Source organism: Caretta caretta, chromosome 11, assembly GCF_965140235.1.
Source record: "Caretta caretta isolate rCarCar2 chromosome 11, rCarCar1.hap1, whole genome shotgun sequence".
In the NCBI taxonomy this organism is placed as follows: domain Eukaryota; kingdom Metazoa; phylum Chordata; order Testudines; family Cheloniidae; genus Caretta; species Caretta caretta.
The window spans coordinates 63,331,461-63,354,209 of NC_134216.1; the positions used below are offsets into that span (position 1 = coordinate 63,331,461).

A 22,749-nucleotide genomic window follows, 5' to 3' on the forward strand; every position below is an offset into this window, starting at 1 on the left:
AAATCTGAGAATGTATGAACAAATATCTTACAAAGAGGCTGTTACAATGTCAGATTTTAACTATCCTATAATTTAGGTTTAGAAAATTGGTCTGGTCTAAAAACTGGTAGAAATACTCTGAAGGCCAACGAGAACATACTTACAAAGTTTGAAGAAAATGTGACAAACTGGTTTTGAGTAGAGCCACGTCTATTCCCTGAAACCAGTGCCCCCATTGAAGCACCCTTGCCCCAGGAATCATCTGACTCCTACATGATTTCCCTAAGACACCCAGGAGACTCTTGATTCCAGTATGACCTCTACGCAGGAGACAGTTGCCCCCATAAGAAATTTAGGTCCCTCACTTGCTGCCTCCATGACACTCTTCCCATCTGTGCTATTCCTTCTATAAAAGACTCAACTTCCATTTCCAAATCCCACCCAAGCTCCCACCCTCCTTTGGTCCACCTGAGCACTCTTCTCATAAGCTCCCTTTCCTTTGACTCACAAGACTCCCTCTCCCCATTTAGTCCATCTCAACTGGCAAAGAACTAAAGAAGTCATCTTAGTTTCCTCCCTTGTCAAATGGAGCCTCCATCTGAACAGAAATTAGTTTATTCAAACACTCTTTATTTGTTGCAGATAACAGCAAAAATTTTTATCCTGATTCCAAACTTTGCAGAAAAAGCAAATTAAGAATGCACAATGGCATTTAATTTATTTTTAAGGTTGTCTATTAAAAGATGTAGACTAACAAAAGAAAGGAGCTGGTGTACAACCAACTTCCACTGAGTACACATGAAAAGGTCTACTGCAGCTATCCAATGCCCTGATTTTGGCAAGGACTTAAGCATCTGCTTACCTTTAAGCATACGAGTATTACCTTTTGAAACTAATGGAATGAATGAAATAATTAATGGAGGAAAAAATGAAAGAAAAAATATCAACTTTTCTTCCTTTTAAGATGAAGCACTAAGAAGCAATGAAATGATCTTTTGTGATTAAAGAGAATTCTTGCCCTGACCATAACACTGTTGTCCTGTAGCTTAATCGGGGACGTCACGCACCAGAGCTTGTCACACAGGGTTGACTGTCTATTAAGCCTCCCATTTTATTATTACTTATATTTTCTAGAGCCAATCCAGAGAGCAAAACATACTTTTGCTGTGCTGATCAGAGTGTGCTATGCAGAACTTACATTCAAAAAGAAAATGCTTTCAATGGCTGTGTCAAGAAATTAAGGCCAAATCCTGAAGTGCTTACCCTGGCAAAACTTTCATTAACTGTAATGGGAGTTGTGTGTTGGTCCATAAGCAGCAGAGAACACCTCTCAGTAACATTTTGTTCAAATCTGTTCCCTTTATAAAGGGAATGGTCTTGGCACCACTACATTTACCTTATGTAATAAATATGGATGGAATTTTTCCCTTAGTACCTCCCCTCTAGTAAGTGACAATAATGACCCTTGAAAATGTATTTTGTGTATTACCTTGGGTTAAGCAAACTTTGTCGCTATTAAGGCTTTGTGAACCTTTCAAATGATTCTTTGGATATGCAAAACCTGTCTGAGTTTCCTATAAATTGCATAAAAGTTTCCATTATAACCCTTTGATTCATTCATTTGTCAAGTGCCAGATCCTGCAACCCTTATTCACGAGTATTCCTACTGATTCCATGACCCTGCCCAGATGTGACTCTCTTAGGACCAATAGTGCTATCAGCAGTGCTAACTGGCCTCTACTAATGCTCCCCAGGTACTGAAGCCAAGTTATGGCTACATCTGGACAGATGCACTAAAGGTCCTTTTGGCTGGGTGCACCTAAGGAGAGGGTGAGTTTAAAACCTATGAAGCTGCAAAAAAAAAAAAAAAAAAGCACAACAGTGCAACTCTACAGTGTACAGCTAAGATGCTTTTCTTTATTGTATCGTGACTTCTCCAGCACAAATTTTTTTAAAAAAAGGCAATTATTGCTTTAGCGCCTCGATATTTTTAAATGCTTGGTTTTTTTTCATTCTCTCATTCTTTTCTGTTCTATGTCAAGTTCTAGTCTGAAAAGTGACTTTGCTAAGTCGATATCATGGCTTCCATGGTTTGTTGTATTATTAATTTTTGTGTCAAATGTGCTCAGTACTTAAGTAAAAGATTTGTTTCCTAACTACCATCTCCTTCTGGATTCTGAGGATCAATTTGCGCTTTTTCACTTTCTGCATCAGCATCTTTGACAAAGCTTCTGTAAGACAAACTGGGACTCAGCTTTATCTGTGCAACAACATTTTCCTCAATGGGTTTGCACAGGTGTAACTGACTGGAACTCAGTAAACAATCTGCTGAGGCTGTGCAAGATTGAATAAGATGCAAATTCTATTCCATCTTAGTTCTGTTGGCTCTGTAAGGCTAAGAATATTTTTGTCACTAAAGTGAGCAAATACATTACTGTTGTGCATATTTGCTGAGCAAAGAGATGCCATTTTTACTGTTACTTCTCAGAGTAAAACTACACTTTAAATATGTAACATTAATGCTACACTTACATTTTAATTTCTTATTTTAATACAATATTAATATTACTAATTCAAACATAAAGGTATCAGAAAGCAAATAAAAGAAAGCATCCCTTTTTTAAAATCCTGGCTTAAAGTTAGACTCTCATTTTTGACAATTTTGGCCTAAGATTTTTGCTTAGGCTGTTAAATATTTACTTTGATATACAACACATGCAATGTGAATGAATTATTGATAAAATAATTTTAACATTTTCATTTATTGAATTTGTGTTTAAATTTTCAGCCCTGTAGAATCAATTAACATGAGGGGTGTGGGTGTGGTGTTTTTTTTTTTAAATGTGCCAGTTCCTATACATTCTTTCATAACTACCACAAAAGAAAACCTGTGAAGTTTCAAAGCTGTGAATCAGTCTCTGCCAGATCACAGAAATAATATGTTCCAGGCACTATAGCATATCCCTTGCTGTAGTTTACTTGATCAGAAATTATTTAAGGGTTTTCATTGTTTTCTGCATTGCTCAGACTGGTCTCTGATTGATTTAAGCCCTCAGATGAAGTTTCAGGATCTGTAAAAACAAATTTAAAATATTTTAGGTTTACAAGACGTTCTCTTTTTTGGAGTTTCTCCCTATTTGTTCTTGGTTTTCTGATGGTCTGTAGGAGCCAGATCACGCTCTCCGTGGAAATTTCCATCTTAAAGTAGCCAGTACATGTATGTCTACCTGAGCTGGGAATCACATCTCCTAGCCGATGCGTAGACATTCCCTTAGGGGGCAAGTAAAATTCACTGGCCAGGTTTTCCAAAGCGCTCATCTCCCAGATAGGCACCTAAATGATGTGGCCAGACTTTCAAAAGTGCTCAGCTACCAACAATCCCCACTGAGAAGCTATTAATACCTGCTTTGCTTGTTTATGGTACATTTTCCATTTAACTGAATGGATAAATCTTTATATTCTGTTTTAAATTAAACCAACTGGGTCAGTGATTGAATAAACTATTTAGACCTGGTATTTTGCTATCCTGTTTACTTACAAAAGTTTTCCATTATTTTGTTTCTAGCCCCCTGTGAAAAGTTGAGGATTTGTATTCAGGTGTGTCAAAAGGTGTTAAGAGCTACAATTTGAACATTATGAACAATAAAAAAAAATTGTATTTAGGCATCTTGGCCTACCATCTATGGGCACTTGGACTTTTTCTTCTTCCAGCATCTCTGACTGAAGTAACTCATTGGGTGGAGCTTCAGGTTCTGTAACAAACAAAATGAAAGGACTAAACGGAAAAACCACACCCCTGAACGATGAAGTTATACCTACATAAGTTTGTAGTATAGACCAGGGCTGAGGCTTTAGGAAGATGAGATGTGGAACAGATTAGAACTGAATGAGGAGAGGAAGGCTAACTGCGGCTAATGCACTGGGCAGGGACTCAGTAGATTCTGATCCTATTTCTGGTACAGATTTCCTGCGTGACCTTGCCTTGGCCATTCAATCAATAATGCGTATGAGGTGCTTAGATATGGAAAACCCTTCAGAAAAACTGACATTCTTTGAATAAAATAGAGGATCCTCATTTGACTTTTGTCATGCGATGTGTTACCCAAACACATGTTATTTGTGATATTTGGTCCTAAAATGTATAAATGGATATCAATCGCACTTAGAACTTCCTGAGAAGACAGTCATTTTTAGATAGCTAGGTGTCTAGTCTAAATACTGAACAATGTTTAGAAACAGGCTGGCTTGCCAATAGCCTCTATGTGAATAATAAATAATAATACTTAATACTTGTGTAGTCACAATGCTTTACAAATGTGGCTAACTATCATTTTATACATGAAAAAACTGATGATACAGTTAGGGAAAGGCCCATTTCTCCAAAAGCAGTCACTGATTTTTGGAGCCTTGGTTCTTAGGTGCCCAATTTCAGATTTCTTGGGTCCGATTTTTAGAAGTGCTGAGCATTCACAATTCTAACTGAAACTAATGGAGTGATGGATGTTCAAAAATTCTGGAAATCAGGCCCCCGTGTCTAAAGGTGGGCACCCCAAATCAGTGACCACTTTTGAAAATGCTGGCCTCAGTGATTTGTCAAAAACCATAGACCGCGTCAGCGTAAGAGCACAGGAGCAGAACTCTCAATCTAATTTTTTAGCAACTAGACCACACTGTTTTAGATGTAAGGGTTTATAATTCTGCTTATAAGGAACTCCAAAGCCATAATGAGTCTAGGTATCTGTCGGCTAAAAACATGCATTCATTAATTGAAGAACTAAGTTCACAGTTTATGCACTATGATGTACATAAAGGAAGCAGTATGTGGAGAGACAGAGAAACTGAAAGAAAAGGTATCGGGCGCAGGTGCAAGCAAGAAGGAAATGTGACAGTAGATTGTGAATTCTTTTGACCATGAACAAAAAAAGATCATTTTTAATTAAGCCTCTTGGCATATCCTTGGTGGGAGTTTGGAATTTTTCTCCTTCTAGGGTCCCTGGCTGAAATAAGTCACTGGAAGAAGCTTCAGCTTCCACACTAAACAGAATTAGAGGATGAAATGCTTTACATTCATGAGTGAGTTAATTCTCATTTTTCATGCTCTTCCCCTATTCTCTGATTTGCCTGGTTTGTGTCTAATAGTATTGAGGAGGAGAAAAGGGTATTAGAAGGGTCTTTCAGCATTTCAGTGAGGAGTCCCCTTGGCCTCATTGATATTAAACAGTATATGTATTTTTTGCTCAATAAGCCCCTCTCTCTTCATTAAAGGCCCCAAATAGCCCATTGAAATCAAGGAAAAAGACTCCCATTGGACTTCGGTTCAGATCCTAATAGGATACAGTAATAGAGGCAACATTTGTTATCATTTACATATATTTCTTGGTTGGTGGAACAAGCTACTTCTCTTTAGTGGTATTTAATATAAGTAAGATACTGATGATATTCTGCTTAGCAGGGAGGGTTTCAAGAGGATGTGGAGATTTTTGAAAATGTGATCAGTTATGATAGTGTAGTCTCATGTTTCACCTTCATATATGTTATGTCAAGTTGAGCTTTTGGATATCATCACTTGTTTTATGATCACGAATGATAAATTACAAAGCAGTAAGACAACTTTGGTTAACAATTTGCAGTTGGATTGGAATGACCATCCTAAGGACCAATTTCTCAGGAGGACCTACAGGTATTGGAAATTGATTTTATACATATTTTCTTGAATGTTTTCAGGTGAGTGTGTTTGTAATTATGTATTTCACCAAAAAACCTAAAATTGGGTACATAAAACCTTCACAGAGAAAGGACAAAGAAAGCTCAACCTTAACTATGCCTTCTTGTTTATATATATATTCTTACAAAGGAGTTGTCATGTATTATATCTGGCCTCCTCAGGAGGCAGTAGCTTGGGGCTGTGAAACACTTCTTTTTATCCATGAATACCATTGTTCAGTAAACCCAAATGTGAATATTTTGGACAACAAAGGAAGGTTTTTAATAGTTTGTTGGCCTACATGGCTACAAATCATTAAACATAAAAGGTGAAATCCTGGCCTCACTGACTTCAGTGGGCCCAGGATTTCACACAAGACGCTTTGCCCTCTTGTCTGGGAATGTCACATTTGCATTGTTTTTCAACCTGCTTCTGCATAAAGAGCTCCAGCCTTCAGATGTTATCAATAAGGGAAATGTTGTAGAAACTATAATATTCTGGAACATATAGTTTACCATCAGTGGTTGTTTGGACTTTTTCTCCTTCCTGGGTCTCTGGCTGAAGTAAGCCATTGGATAAGGTGTCCAGGTCTGTAACAAACAAAATAATAGAATGCTGTGTATTTTAAAACACACATCTCCTCATATTTAAATATGCAGGGCTACAGGAAAAGAATTTTGATATGTTTGCTATTATCTGAATAATATGATGCTATGAAGATTTGATTCTAAGACCCCCAAAGCCTCAGGAAAACTTGACTTGCAGGGTTCTCCACCAATTGAGTATTTAGGTTACTACTAGCTAGCTGACTGCCTGTAGCTGAGTTGCTCCTCTGCTGAGCTGCCAGTGTGCCCTCTCTTGCCACAAAGGATGAGGAAGTTTTGCAAAAGGTGGCAGCCAGGTAGGAAGAGTCCTGTTCTCACTTTAAGTCTATCTCGGAGAGCACCAGGATGTGGCCAGAGCGGACCACTGAGCCCTTCATAAATCAAGAATTCATCACTGGAGCTGTGGACTATGATGAGAGACCAGAATACTCAGGTGGTCACTGGAGGTGTGGAGCTGCAGAGATACCACTCCCATTCCTCTTCCTGTTTCCCAGTATGTGCATCTATAAAGTGGATGGTAAAGAAGAAAAGTTTTCTGGGAAAAGAGAGTTGATATGACCTGAAAGAGAAGGAATTTGAGGGGATCTGAGAGAGGGAAAGCAATTTAGGACCAGGAGAAATAGCAGCACCTGCATAAGGGAAAGGAGATAGCTGGGGCATTATGAGAACAAGGCTATGTCTACACTACGAAATTAGGTTGAATTTATAGAAGTCGGTTTTGTAGAAAGCGTTTTTATACAGTCGATTGTTGTGTCCCCACACAAATGCTCTAAGTGCATTTAGTCGGCGGAGTGCATCCGCAGTACCAAGGCAACCGTCGACTTCCAGAGCGTTGCACTGTGGGTAGCTATCCCACAGTTCCCACAGTCTCTGCCGCCCATTTGAATTCTGGGTAGAAATCCCAATGCCTGATGGGGCAAAAACATTGTCACGGGTGGTTCTGGGTACATATTGTCAGCCCCCCACTTCCTTCCCTCCATGAAAGCAACGGCAGACAATCCTTTCGTGCCTTTTTTCCTGGGTTACCCGTGCAGACGCCATAGCACGGCAAGCATGGAGCCCGCTCAGCTCAGCGTCACCATATGTCTGCTGCGTGCTGGCAGACGTGGTACTAGTATTGCTACACAATAGCAGCTCATTGCCTTTTGGCAGCAGACAGTGCAGTATGACTGGTAGCCATCGTCGCCATACTCCAGGATGCTCTTAGGTCAGTCAGGGGCGCCTGGGCAAACATGGGAGTGACTCAGCCAGGTCATTTTCCTCTTAAGTTTCATCTCATGGTGATTCAGTCCTGCCAGCAATCGTACTGCACCGTCTTCTAATGAGCACCCAGGAGATGACGATGGCCAGCAGTCGTACTGCACCGTCTGCTGCCAGCAAGATATATAAAGATAGATGAAGTGAATCAAAACAAGAAATAGACCAGATTTGTTTTGTATTCATTTTCTCCCCCCTTCCTCCTTCCCTCCGTGAAATCAATGGCCTGCTAAACCCAGAGTTCTGAGTTCTATCCTTGAGGGGGCTATTCTGTTTCTCCTTGATGCAAAGCCACCCCCTTTGTTGATTTTAATTCCCTGTAAGCCAACCCTGTAAGCCATGTTGTCAGTCGCCCCTTCCTCCATCAGAGCAACGGCAGACAATTGTTTCGCACCTTTTTTCAGCGCAGATGCCATAGCACTGGGAACAAGGAGCCCGCTCAGATCACTGCGGCAATTATGAGCACTATAAACACTGCGCGCATTATCCAGCAGGATATGCAGAACCATAACCTGCAAGAAAAGTGAAACCAGGCGAGGAGGAGACGACTGCAGCGCGGTGACGAGAGTGATGAGGACATAGACTTCTCACGAAGTACAGGCCCCTGCAATGTGCACATCATGGTGTCAGTTGGGCAGGTTCATGCGGTGGAACGCCGATTCTGGGGCCGGGAAACAAGCACAGAGTGGTGGGACCGCATAGTGTTGCAGGTCTGGGACGATTCCCAGTGGTTGCGAAACTTTCGCATGTGTAAGGGCAGTTCCATGGAACTTTGTGACTTGCTTTCCCCTGCCTGAACCACAAGAACACCAAGATGAGAGCAACCCTCACAGTTCACAAGTGAGTGGCGGTAGCCCTGTGGAAGCTTGCACCGCCAGACAGCTACCGGTCAGTCGGGAGTCAATTTGGAGTGGGCAAATCTACTGTGGGGGCTGCTGTGATGCAAGTAGCCAATACTATCACTGAGCTGCTGATATCAAGGGTAGTGACTCTGGGAAATGTGCAGGTCATAGTGGATGGCTTTGCTGCAATGGGATTCCTGAACTGTGGTGGGGAGATAGATGGAACCCATATCCCTACCTTGGCACCGGAGCACCAAGGCAGCGCGTACATAAACCTCAAGGGGTACTTTTCAATGGTGCTGCAAGCACTGGTGGATCACAAGGGACGTTTCACCAACATCAACCTGTGATGGCCGGGAAAGGTACATGATGCTCGCATCTTCAGGAACTCTGGTCTGTTTCAACAGCTGTAGCAAGGGACTTACTTTCCAGACCAGAAAATAACTGTTGGGGATGTTGAAATGCCTATAGTTATCCTTGGGGACCCAGCCTATCCCTTAATGCCATGGCTCATGAAGCCATACTCAGGCACCCTGCACAGTAGTCAGGAGCTGTTCAGCTACAGGCTGAGCAAGTGCAGAATGGTGGTAGAATGTGCATTTGGACATTTAAAAGCGCACTGGCGCAGTTTACTGACTTGGTTAGACCTCAGCGAAACCAATATTCCCACTGTTATTACTGCTTGCTGTGCGCTCCACAATACCTGTGAGAGTAAGGGGGAGACATTTATGGCGGGGTGGGAGGTTGAGGCAAATCGCCTGGCTGCTGATTACGCGCAGCCAGACACCAGGGTGGTTAGAAGAGTACAGGAGGGCGTGGTGTGCATCAGAGAAGCTTTGAAAACCAGTTTCAGGAATGACCAGGCTACGGTGTGAAAATTCTGTTTGTTTCTCCTTGATGGAAATCCCCCCTGGGTTCACTCTACTTTCCTGTAAGCTAAGCACCCTCCCCGCTTCGATCACCGCTTTCAGAGGCAATAAAGTCATTGTTGCTACACATTCATGCATTCTTTATTTATTCATCACACAAATAGGGGGATAACTGCCAAGGTAGCCCGGGAGGGGTGGTGGAGGAGGGAAGCACCGGGTGGGGTGGTGGAGGAGGGAAGGACAAGGCCACACAGCACTTTAAAACTTTAAAACTTATTAAATGCCAGCCTTCTGTTGCTTGGGCAATCCTCTGGGGTGGAGTGACTGGGTGGCCGTAGGCCCCCCCCCCACCGCATTCTTGGGCATCTGGGTGAGGAGGCTATGGAACTTGGGGAGGAGGGCGGTTGGTTACACAGGGGCTGTAGAGGCGCTCTGCGCTCCTGCTGCCTTTCCTGCAGCTCAACCATATGCTGGAGCATATGAGTTTGATCCTCCAGCAGCCTGAGCATTGACTCCTGCCTTCTTTCAGCAAGCTGACACCACCTACCATCTTCAGCCCGCCACCTCTCCTCGTGGTCATATTGTGTTTTCCTGCACTCTGAGATTGTCTGCTGCCACATATTTTGCTGTGCTCTGTCAGTGTGGGAGGGCAGCATGAGGTCAGAGAATATTTCATCACGAGTGTGTTTTTTTCGCCTTCTAATCTTCGCTAGCCTCTGGGAAGGAGAAACATACGCAGCTGGTAGAGGAAAAAAAAAAGGGAGAGTGGTAGTTAAAAAGACACATTTTATAGAACAATGGGTACACTCTTTGAAAGTAAACTTTGCTGTTAACATTACATAGCACATGTGCTTTCATTACAAGGTCACATTTTGCCTCTTATTGAGGATATGCCGGTTTGGCGTGAGAGATCACTCACGCAGGGCTGGGCAACAGAATTCGCCTTGCAGGCAGCCATGGTAAGTCACAGTCTTTTGGCTTCTTTAACCTTCATAACATGTGGGAATGGTTTCAAACAGCAGTGCCCTCATTTCCCATACAAAGTAGCCATTGGGTTGGCCATTAAAAATGGGTTGGCAATTTAAAACGAGGGGCTGCGGTTTCCGGGTTCACGTGCAGCAGAAACCCAACTAACCCTCCCACACAAACACACACACCCAATTTTCTGGGATGATTGCTTTACCCCTCCCCCCACCGCGTGGCTAACAGCAGGGAAGATTTCTGTTCAGCCACAGGCAAACAGCCCAGCAGGAATGGGCACCTCTGAATGTCCGCTTACTAAAACCACCCTATTTCAACCAGGTGACCATGAATGATATCACTCTCCTGAGGGTAACACAGAGAGACAAAGAACGGATGTTGTTTGAATGCCAGCAAACACCGGGACCATACGCTGCAATGCTTTGTTCTGCAATGATTCCCGACTACGTGCTACTGGCCTGGCGTGGTAAAGTGTCCTACCATGGAGGACGGAATAAGGCTGCCCTCCCCAGAAACCTTTTGCAAAGACTTTGGGAATACATCCAGGAGAGCTTTATGTAGATGTCCCTGGAGGATTTCTGCTCCATCCCCAGACACGTTAACAGACTTTTCCAGTAGCTGTACTGGCCGCGAATGCTAGGGCAAATTAATCATTAAACAAGCTTGCTTTTAAACCATCTATAATATTTACAAAGGTACACTCACCAGAGGTCCCTTCTCTGCCTTCAGGGTCCGGGAGCCCGCCTTGGGTGGATTCGGGGGATACTGGGTCCAGGGTGATACACAGATCCTGGCTGTTGGGGAAACCAATTTCTCCACTTCCTTGCTGTGAGCTATCTACAACCTCCTCCTCATCATCATCTTCCTTGCCCCCAGAACCTGCTTCCCTGTTGCCTCCCACCCCTTGGACAGAGTCAAAGCACAGGGTTCGGGTAGTGGTGGCTGCACCCCCTAGAATGGCATGCAGCTCATCACGGAAGCGGCATGTCTGTGGCTCTGAACCGGAGTGGCCATTTGCCTCTCAGGTTTTTTGGTAGGCTCGCCTGAGCTCCTTAATTTTCACACCGCACTGCTGCAGGTCCCTGTTATAGCCATTGGAGATTTTTTCAAATATTTTGGCATTTCGTCTTTTCGAACGGAGTTCTGCCAGAATGGATTTGTCTCCCCATACAGCGATCAGATCCCGTACCTCCCATTTGGTCCATGCTGGAGCTCTTCGGTGATTCTGGGACTCCTGTGATGATGAGCTCTGTATGGTGACCTGTGCAGGTGAGCTCGCCTTGCTGGCCAAACAGGAAATGAGATTCAAAAGTTTGCAGGCTTTTTCCTGTGTACCTGGCCAGTGCATCTGAGTTGACAGCGCTGTCCAGAGCGGTCACAACTGAGCACTCTGGGATAACTCCCGGAGGCCAATACTGTCGAATTGCATCCACAGTATTCCAAATTCGACCTGGCAAGGCCAATTTCAGCACTAATCCCCTTGTCAGGGGTGGAGAAAAGAAATCGACTTTAAGAGCCTTTTAAGTTGGAAAAAAAAGAGCTTCGTCTTGTGGACGGGTGCAGGGTTAAATCAAGATAACACTGCTAAATTCAACCTAAACTCGTAGTGTAGACCAGGCCCAAGAGGAAAGAGATTTGGGGGACTGAGAAATAAGATAGGAGAAACTCAGTGGAAATGAGAAGAATCCAGGGAGAGAGGGATTGTGAGAAAGGGAAATGACACAAAGGAAGAGGGAGGGAGACATGGAAAGAGTAAAAACTAAAATTGAGAGAGAACTGTAGTTTAAAAAGATGAAAAAAGAGAACATGGAATGGTAGCTAAGAAAATAAAACTTGGAGATGGAAGGAAGGGGAGAAAAAAAAGGGAAAACAGAATAAACCCCAAGAACACACAGCTTTCAGGTTAGGAAATTTTCAAATTTAATGGATGCTCTTTCTTTTTTCCCTAATGTAATCATCCTGAAGTGACAGGGCAGAGAATCCAAGTAGCAAAACTGGTGGGAAATGAAGCATTGGAAGAAGTGGATTAGGACTTGGCCTTGTATTGTGGATGGGAAAAATAGATTGGGGAAGGCTCAAGAGTTTGTCATGGCATTGTGATGTGGTTTGCAGGTCCCGCCAAACGAATCCTGTTCATCTCTCAAACTCCCAAAGTAGAGAAGAGATACTGAATTTTCTGTAAGTATTGATAGGGTTCGGTTTATGTGGTTATGCACTTGAACTCTGTCATGGTAACCTAGGAATTTTACTTTAAGTGAAGCCAAGTGGATCAGTAACTTAGTGCTGGTATAAAAGATCTCTCATTTCTTGTAATTGGGACCTCCTGAGGAAGTGACAAGATGTAACAGTGAAATATTGGATTTAACTTCCCTGAAATAATTGGGGCTACTATCATGTTTATTAGCCTACCCTTTGGGGATGTTTGAAAGTTTTCCTCTTCTAGAAGCGCTAGCAGATTGAAGCCATTAAATGCAGTTTCTGTAAAAAACATCCAAATGAAAAGATTCAAATTCACATTTACAACAGCCCTTTCTGCATCTGTGGTTCCCCCCCCTTTTTTTTAATGGCAGGTGGTTAACAAAGAGGCCAAAAGAGCCCATGATATACCAGAGTGGCTTCAAAAACATTAACCAAGACATATGGCAAAAGTATTTTCCAATTAGTCATTTCAATATGGAAAGAGGCTTAATGTTCAAAATTAAACAATGACAAGATATAAATTCTACATCCCAACTCAAGTGATGATGTTCATAGTCTCTGAATGCTAGAAGATCAACAAACCAAAACATGACTGCCACCATCCAGTCTTGCACTCTCTAAGGGCTATGAGATTACAACAATATGGTAGGATCAGGACCCTTAATACCAGCACTTAAAATAACTTCAGGAATCCAGAAGGCAGAATTTTAATTCATTGAAAAAGAAAAATAATCATACAACTCAATCATCACAACCATTACTTTAAATCCCCCTCAAAATCTTATTTTATGTCCTCTGTTATATGACACAGCTTTAAACCAATGTTTACTATTTATGGTTTTACCTTTATATGGACGCATTTCAGGTATTTCTCCTAGTGCAACTTGTTTTTCCTACATGAGAAAGAGAGCTTTATTATCATATACTATTTACAACAAATACAATTTCTAGCACGAATTTAAAATGTGATGAAGATACCCCCTCTGTACTATTAACATGACTAAAAAGGAAAAAAAATGAATGATGTTAAAGTGAAGTGTTTGAGATCAGTCCTCTTGTATTCAACATTAATAAAAATTTTCAACTTATTGTGAATGAAACACTGAAAAGAAATTGCTGTTAGCTTATTTTGTGTTTTATGAGAAATTCTAGGCTTTGAAAAAACCCAGTATTTGAAAAAACTTTCAGTATTTGCACATATGGCACACCACAGTCATACCAGCGGACAGTCAGTGTGCCATGGTACTATCATAAATATGGTAAAGCCAAAACAAAATGGTCCAATCAGCCACTCAGAATACAACTGGAAAATTAAGGCATAATTTTCTGTCCTGCACAGTACAAAACACACAAACTTGTGGGTGCAAAATCTGTATTGGCTCATGTTAACTATTATTAATATGTGCTAATAGGCAATTAGTTGCTCAGTTGCCCAATCTGTATACATAAATGCTAGTTTACACATGCCACTATGAGATTTTTGTATATTCAACAGTATGTGTGCATTTTGTAGGGGTCTCGTTTGGCAGATGGGTCTCAGCATCCAAAACTATAATACAACCTTTGATGGGGTGTTCACCCCATACCAGCCTGGAAAGTGTTAATGAGGCTGAGAAAGGGCCAATTAACCAGCTAGGTCACAGCTGAGGGGAATTAGGTGGCCTAATTAATCCCCTGAATGATGACAGCACCCATCTGAAAAGGAAAAGGAGGGCCTAGGATAAAGCCAGGAAGCTGGCAGCAGAAAGGGGCTGCAGGGGAGTAGTCTGCTGTCACTCCTTGGGAGTAGGGAGGTGTATTTGAGGCTACAATGCTATGTAGCCTACAGTTACGCCCTGGGAGGAGGGAGCCATAAGGTAGAGCTGAGAAGTAGAAAGATGTAGGAAGGAGTCTGGGAAAGAGCAACATGGTCCGGAAGTGAGCAGGCTATGGTTGCTAGAGATAGGTCTCTGGACTGGAATCCAAAGTAGTTGGCGGGCCAGGGTTCCCCTACTAGCCACTGGGGAACTTCCTGAAGCTGTTGGTATGGAAAGATTTTGATAGTTCAGAAGGTGAACCACTTAGTGACCTGACTGGAGGACTGAGTCACAAAGAGGAAGCTGGAGAGAGAGGCTGCAGAGTGACAGAGTGCAACTGCAGGAAGGGGCATTGGCCTGTCAGTGTTAATCCCAGAAGAAGCCAGGAGGAGGCGCTTCCAAGCAGTGAGTAGAGCACCCATAGATTGTTGAATGGAAATAATACATCACCTGTATCAGATCATGGGCTAAATGCTTCAGAGTTTCTTGAGTTTCTTCATCAATTTCTGTTTCTGTAATGACCTCCCAGCTACCATCTTGGAACCTCACAGGCATGGAGAAGATAATCCCTTCAGGGATACAAAATTGACCTAAAGAAAAAATGCCCCCAAAACATGTTTCTTTCTGATTAAAACGCACAATGATGTGCTCAAATTCGGTAGTGGTGAGTAGCAGTGTAAAACCTTAAAATAAACAGATTATTGCCTTTCTCAGTTTACAATACAAAGAACACTGAACTCCCTGATTTATCATGACTGCAAGTTTTAATTAGAAATCCACAAAATCATTGTGTACCTTACTTAACACTAGGTATGCAAAATTCCTTATTTCCATCTGTGCTTTAAATGGCACTTATGAAAATATTACTAAATGTATTTGGACTCATAATCACAGTTAAAGGACATTCTTTCAAAATGTAGCCCAAAGAATCACTAAAGAATATAAAAATCCTTTCCACAAAGCAGTGACTAAATAAAATCAATTGAATTAGTGGGTTAAACTAGAGGGAAAAGAAAATGAAACCACAAAAACACCTGAGTACTTTTTACATGCATCTCACAAAATTACATACAACATTCTAGGTTCTTGGTAGAATCATTTCTTAGATTTGGAAGCTCTTGTATTAAGAAAATTGTTATACTCAGAGAATCATGATTTAATTGAAAATTGTTAAAGATCTGAATACAAAAATTACTATTACGCTTACTGAAGGAAAGTAAAGAGAAATCTTCTCAGTATATGTGAACTACAAATAGAAATTTACCTTCGCTGAGTATTCCCATTGAGACAATCTCCCCGGGAGGAGAGTCTTGATACCAGTATCTCAGCACAGTAGCTATTACATGAGCAGGTGACATGCCTAAGCAGTGATGCTCCAGGGAACTCAGTACAGACACAAATTCTGAACGCACCCAGTTGCTGCCATCAAGAAAGGAGAGATTTTTAAATATCACTATGGCAGACTCAAGATCAGGTAGTCTTCTAGATTAAATAAGAATGAAAGACAGTCGGAGATGTCAGTATGGACCAATACAGTTCTCAAACAGGGGTTCTCAAACTTCACTGCACCATGACCCCTTTCTGACAGCAAAATTACTACACGACCCCAGGAGAAGGTACCAAAGCTTGAGTCTGCCTGATTTCCACTGCCCTGGGTAGGGAGCCAAAGACAAAGCCCCATTGCCTACGCAAGGTAGGGGTCAAAGCCGAAGCCCAAGGGCTTCAGCCCCAGCCAGGGGGCCTGTAACCTGAGCCCCGATGCCCAGGGATGAATCCCTTGGGCTTTGGCCCCGGGCTTCAGCCCCAAGTCCCAGAAAATGTAAGCTAGCTCTGGGGACCCCATTAAAATGGGGTCATGCCCCACTCTGGGGTCCCAACCCACAGTTTGAGAACCGCTGGACTAATTCAATCTTGAGTGCTTAAAGCTAGTCACCTACAGCTATAGATAAAAGCACAGAGGTAAAAGTGGCCTGGTTGTCGGAGGTGAAGAGTGGTGCAGGTCATTTATTCAAATGCCTTCTTTCAGCATTCTAAACTGTAGTGGGGACTCCATAAGGCCCTTTTGGTGGAGGTAATCAGGGGAATGTGCTGAATCTGCAAAACCTTGATCATAACATCTCCGCTGCTCCCTTGTGGCTGCAGGATCCCCTCAGAACACAGATTGTTTGACTAGTGCTGTCAAGTTAATAAAGCCAGGTTTTCAAAGGGATTTAGGCACATAAAGATGTAGACAGATGCCTTAGCTGGTTTGTCAATAGAGATTAGGGCCTGGATCCACAAAGGGACTTAGATGTTGTGACAACGATCATCAAAGCCTCTAACTTTTAGGCACCTAGAAAATCACAGGAACAGCACTGTGATCCGCAAAGCCTGGGTTAGGTGCCAAGACTCCCTGTACAATGCATGAGGGGAGACAGGCACCTTAGCATTGTAGGCCTCACTTGACATGAGTAACTGGACAGAAGCGAGGCCTAATTCTGTCTCCCAAGAAATGAGGGAGGTAAATGGATTAGCAGGCTGGAAACAATGTCTGTACTAACTAAGATAAGGGGGAACATCCAGGGAATCATTTACAATGGACAAGACAACAATGTATAAAATAAGCCTGGAATGTAAGGTGAGGTAAAGAGTAAGTCAAACACTGACAGCACGTGGACCGAGCATGCTGTACAATGATTGGTTCCTGCAAAGTAATAAAGCCAATACCAAAACATGATGCTGTGTATAGTAAATTAATGTGATGTGTAAATGTGTATGTAAAGGAAGGGGGGTTTCTGTGTAACTTTGGATGCATGATATACCCTGTACCCACTGGCTACATTTGTCTGATCAACTCAGTGTAGCTTTGCTGTATGCCAAATTTAAAAAAAAACAAAAAAAATTCACAAAACCTGAGTGAGACTGGTGCCTGAGTTCTTGGGGGAACTGAGTGCAAGAGGTCTTGGAGGCTACCCCAATAAGCATGAGCTCCACAAACCTAGTATGCTAGGTAGGGAGCTGCCTAACCTAACCAGTGGGAGATGTGAAGGAGAGTGGTATAGCCTAAGCATCACTCCCCTCTCCTGGAGATAGCTGCCTATTTCTTCTAGTGATCCATGAACCAAGGAAAGATAGGTGCTCCTTTGCCTAATTCAAGTGCAGGGCCTATTTGATAGATGAGCTTAGAGGCTGACTAACTCCATACAAAGGTAGCTAATGGAGTAGGCTCCCTCTTATAACCTTTAGCCCAGAGGTTAGACCATTCCTGGGCTGTGAGAGACCACCAGTTCAAGTCCCTCTTCTGCCTGCGGAGAAGGGGTCTGAACAGGAGTTTGCCATTTCCCAGGTGAGTGTCCTGACCATTGGGCTACAGAGTCAGTCTCACACTCTCTGGCCCTTTTAATAGTCAATTTTTTAATTTAAAATGGAATAATTTCAACAGGAGAGATTGAGGGCGCCCCACATCAGAATTTCCTGTAGCCCAGTGGTGTGAGTACTTTCCTGAGAGGTGGTAGATCCATGTTCAAATCCTGTCTCCTCACATCCCAGATTAATAACCTTTAACTTAGATGGCTAGGGTCTAAGGGAAGTCCTTCCCTCTCTACCCCAGCTGTCTTGTGTGGAGTTAGGCAGCCTCTGAGCATACATACTGAATGAGGCCCCACGTGCCAGTTAAGTGGAGGAGGGCCTATCTTCTCCCAGTTTGTGGATTGTATTGGGGCTTAAGTGGGAGGTCCACACATGGATGCCTAAAGTCAGGCAGCAGTGTGCATACCCAGAGGCAGAAACCTAGGCACTTTCAGAATGTTAACTGCAAAAACATACTCACTGAGTGAGTTTAGGAGTCTACAGGGTTGAGCAGGATGCTGTGGATTGCTGTGGTTTGTAAAAATGGACTTTAGGTGCCTAAGCACCTTTGTGGATCTGGACCTAGGTGCCTACCTCACTTGGGCACTTTTGAAAATCCCTCCAGGTGCCTATATGCTTCTTTAGGTGCCTAAATACCTTTAAAAATCTGGTTCATAGTGAGTGTTCCTTGTTTCTCTAGTCCTTTATATGGTAATGTGGGAGAGAAAAAAAAATTATACAATCAATTTTCCTACTTTTTAATCACAAAAATTGGCAGGGAATAGAGAAATGTAGTTCATGAAACTACTTTCACTCATTTTTGGGAAATGACTCTATTTCAAGTTGATTTGTGTCCCTTTAATATTATGCTAGAAAGTGTCATCTTTAATTATACTAATCTCCATGTATTCATGAGCGGCCTCAGGTTGATATGGATTTTAAAAGGGTAACATTTAAACGATCAAAATGAAAAATAAATGTATACTGTACCCATCATAGATCATGTCCAGCAAACGGCGTGAAAAGTTAGGTGGACCCCAGATAGCACTATCATATCTGTAAACTTTTGCTTTAGACAGATCAATGTAGTTATTGCCACTGATATTACCCCAAACAATCACATCTTTGACTCCTGTAACAAAGAAGAATATATAATGACGAGTGACCAGAAAGATATTGTTTTAAATGTCTACTGCCTAGTAGCAGGAGTCATTTTACCTCAAAATTGCTACAATAACAAAAAACTTAATGTATGAAACCCAGACACAAATTGAAGAAGGAACTCTAACATATCGAATGCTATTGTATACATGAGTGTATATTGTAGTGCCTATTTAACAAATCGCAAACATGGTAATGTTACTTTTAAAGCCTTAGACACTTAGTCTTAATGGTGACCTGTACAAGATAATTATATAAAATATCAAACTGCTTTGGTGAACACCAAAATAAGAAATACCTGGTCAATTCCCCAAATAATAGGATATTTAACATATTAACTTCAAAGAGGCTGTGATTGCACCTGCAAAAAATGTGTGCACCCATTGTATTTATAAATATCTACATTTGCAGATGTAATAGGTGTACTTGTGTTTTTCATATACTCCAACTGCATCCTGATTTGAAGTTCCCAGATTGTGACGGATATTGAAGAGTACAAATTACTCACCTGCTGAATTCATATTCAGTTTCCTGGCCAGCATAGCTTTAGCTGCGCTTTCCAAGAACATTGCCATGGCGATAATATTCTGACCATCAATAGATGGGGCAAATGTCATAATCATTAATGCCTTAAGGTTCACAAAGGTTTTTCCTGACACAATAACTTTGACACTGCTGTTGGCATTCTTCTCAATCAGGGAACCGTACACCTTACATTGCTCAGTCACCTGTCTGATGCAGTCTTCCAGTGATGGGATCTCGTGTTGTAAGAGGAGGTCATCAAGCAAAATAACAATATCAGCCTGAACAAAGGCATCCTCTAATTCAGTGTGCATTGAGACACTGCGAAGGAGAGGGAATGCTAAGTCTTGAGCCTCCATTACAATACCATGCAGAATTTCCTTGTAATGGCTACTGTCGAGCAGATGGATGCTAACTTCTGTTGCCATCCCAAACACTTCTCCATTGGCCAATAATGGAATCAGGTTGTAGCAGGCAGGAGCTGATGCACTGATGAGAAAATTTAGATATGGAAAATCTTTGTTAACCAGTAAATACTGCCGTTTGTCATCCATTTTTAGAATACATTTTACAGTACAAAGAACTCAGTCTTGTAGTTGATATTCAAATGATCTATTACCTTAGATCATTTCAGTCTTGCTTTCATAACAAAAAGTTAAAAATTAATACAGATCAGGCTTCCTTTCACTTAAAGGTATACTGTCAGATTTAAAAAAATCCAACAAATTAATAAATGTGCAAGAATTTTTAAGTCTAATTTACTCTTGTTTGCTGCTTGTTTCCTTTTTGCATTTCCGTTATGGAGGACAGTGTAAATAAACTAATCAGTTTTTCTTTTGTTTCTAGTAAACTTCATTTTTGCTATTCATGTATTAGCATAATGTTGCAATGTTTGGATTACCAACACTATATGGGAATATTTATTCATGTAAAAATTTCCTCTGTTTTAAAATAAAACATTTCATCAAAATATTTCTATTGGGTTCTGCTACTGTAAATATGTAAACCTTTTCCAAAGGTCATTTGGGGGCTAAATTTGGCCCAAAAGTGTCCCTTTAAGTTCATATCACCTTACCAGGTTTTTTTTGGGGGGGGAGGGAGGAGAGAAGAGGGCACAAGAAAGATTGGGTTTGGGGGTGTGTGGGTTAGAAGCTGCAAACAAAACATAAATACCTTCTGGAATATTTACTGACTGCCCATAAACAATAGTGATGAGTGCAGTAAAAATGACTGACTATATACAACCTATTCCAAGTAAACGAATCAGCATGTATTTGAACAATTTAGTGCTTTATTTATAGTATTTTTTTAAATAAATTACTACAGCTATGGACAATGTTTTACAAAAAAAAGCTTTTTAATTTACATTAAAATTTAGTTAACACCAACTTCTGATATCCCTTTTATGTGTTTTAAGGCTTAGAATTTACAAAAAAAGATAAATTTGTAAAGTGTTCCTTTAAAATCCTATGTACCTCAGTAAATAACAAAATGTATATGTGCAAGCCCAACATTCATTTAATCACCTGAAGGAAGACTGAGAAGAAATGCATTATTCTAAAGCCGAATGAATATTACTGTGCTTTTGCTTTCTCACCTGCTGATCCAGATCTGCAAGGGTTTGATAAGACTTTTAATATATTCCTCCTCTTTCTCAATTTCTATATGGGTCTGCAAGTTCTCTTCAGCAATTCTCAGCATCTGCTCACTCAGCATGTCCGAGGTGATGCCATAGTAATGCTCACAATGAAGAAAGGATATTCAGTAATCAGAGCATGGCCCCAAACACCACTAAGTTTTACCACATAAAATAATGCTATGTAGCATCTCAAAAAGGAGGAAGGAATGAGAAAAGACTGCAAAATGTGGATTAGCAGTACTGAGAGTTTTGTTACCTGGGCATACTCCATAAAATCGTTAAATCCTCCCAGAAGCAGGCCCTTCCCTCCCCGATCCAACAATTCCCTCCAAACAATCGGCGAGCGTTTGTGTTTCCATCCATTCTTCTCACAGATGTCATGAAGCCACTGCTATAGGCAACACACCCAAAACAGTTTTAATAATTTTTTTCACATGCAGAAAGGCAATATTTATATATTACTGCTGGTACTTTCCAATGTAAAATAGTAATTCTCATCTAAATGTACAGCTGTGGGATATTTCACAGGTCTCCCAAATGTGAATATTTGAAAAACAGAGGAACCTTACCAACCAGATGGATGTGATGTATTGTGCAAGGAATTAATTAGCATGAGAACAAAATATCCTACTTATGTCTCCTTAATCATATCATTGTGAAAAGTATTGCTCAGCTGGTTTAGCAGTGAACCTGGTAAATTCTAAGAGGTGATACCATTAGTAAAACCTCTCTTATAGCTTTGTCTGCCTCATGAGATAGTTCTGGGATTTTTTTCTAGTAACTTCCCCTAGTCTCTCTGTTGCAGGTAAGATATTACATTACCCTGAATAGCTACCAGCAGTTAGATAATAAAGGAAATTACATCTAAGAGATTTAATTCTTCTGTAACACATGCAAGAAACACCATTTCAGTAAGGAAGAACTTGAAGGAGGCAACTGTCTTTTTCCATTGTCTTTTTGGTAGCTCTTTTTATTAATAAATATTATTTCAACTGCTTTGAAATAGATGATGCAAGCTGGTTTACAGATGGGCTGAAAGAGTTGTCTAGTTGTTTACTGTAGCTTCTGTAATGTACAGCATTTTATCAAATGTTGTTTTGTAACTACTGTCACCCATACACCTACAGCTACTACTCACTGTGCTGCACTCTACTAGGTGTGTACCAATTTAGTTTAATTGGTTATTAGAAGCATTTGCGGAAATCGATTTAATAAGTCATCAAATAGTTTGATAATACTGACTCTTAATGAGTTTGGCTTAATCTAGATATGATCTAGAATATTACAGCCACAATAAAAAGGAAATTATCTTCAGCTGGACACTTCCGACACTATCCATTGCACAGTCACACACTTAGTGACAGATTCTCATTTACACTAACCATACTTTACAGCAGGCTGCTATTACAACAATGTATTTGTTGTATTACTCTAGCACTTAGAAGTATGGACCAGGACCCCATTGGGTGAGGCAATGTACAAACATACCCAAAAAACACCTCCGTCTAAGTCAAGAGACAACAGATGGATACTAACAGACGGAGAGGTAAGCACAAGGAAACAATGAGAGAGATCACCTGACTCTGACAGTACTATGTGACACCACAAAAGTGTTTGTAAAGGGAACTTAGAGTAAATGAGAATGGGGCTTTATGTTACAGTGCCTGAAAGTATTGAAACTGAAAGTTGAAGTCTAGAATTCCTTTTCCAGAGATTTATTGGCAAATAATGAATGAGAAGGAAGATACACTGTATTTGAAATAGGCACGCAGCAGCAGCAGCATGTAATAGGCTAAGCAGGCATTTGTACACTGAAGGAAATAACAACTTCTTTAACATTTTAATATCAAAATACAATCTTAGTCTGG

The 22,749-nt window shown here is 41.2% G+C and overlaps 1 protein-coding gene across 6 annotated transcripts in view; it reads right to left on the minus strand.

The window, feature by feature from the left end:
- Positions 1–1,871: 1,871 nt before the first annotated feature.
- MDH1B (malate dehydrogenase 1B) overlaps positions 1,872–22,749 on the minus strand; it is a 34,389-nt gene continuing 13,511 nt past the window's right edge. Inside the window, exons 3-16 of one of the 6 annotated variants that reach the window (XM_048870450.2) lie at positions 21,138–21,272; positions 20,840–20,982; positions 19,229–19,731; positions 18,550–18,691; positions 15,497–15,651; positions 14,683–14,822; positions 13,281–13,329; positions 12,647–12,715; positions 11,427–11,520; positions 10,943–11,031; positions 9,804–9,995; positions 6,199–6,273; positions 3,657–3,731; positions 1,872–3,050 (exon numbers count right to left, since the gene is read on the minus strand). In XM_048870450.2, the coding sequence (XP_048726407.2) occupies positions 2,974–3,050; positions 3,657–3,731; positions 6,199–6,273; positions 9,804–9,995; positions 10,943–11,031; positions 11,427–11,520; positions 12,647–12,715; positions 13,281–13,329; positions 14,683–14,822; positions 15,497–15,651; positions 18,550–18,691; positions 19,229–19,731; positions 20,840–20,982; positions 21,138–21,272 (1,938 nt within the window). In that variant the 3' untranslated portion in view covers positions 1,872–2,973. Of the gene's footprint in view, positions 3,051–3,656; positions 3,732–6,198; positions 6,274–9,372; positions 9,996–10,942; positions 11,717–12,646; positions 12,716–13,280; positions 13,330–14,682; positions 14,823–15,496; positions 15,652–18,549; positions 18,692–19,228; positions 19,732–20,839; positions 20,983–21,137; positions 21,273–22,749 lie in introns of those variants that run through there. The other 5 variants (XM_048870453.2, XM_048870449.2, XM_048870451.2 and 2 more) reach the window with 5 other exon arrangements.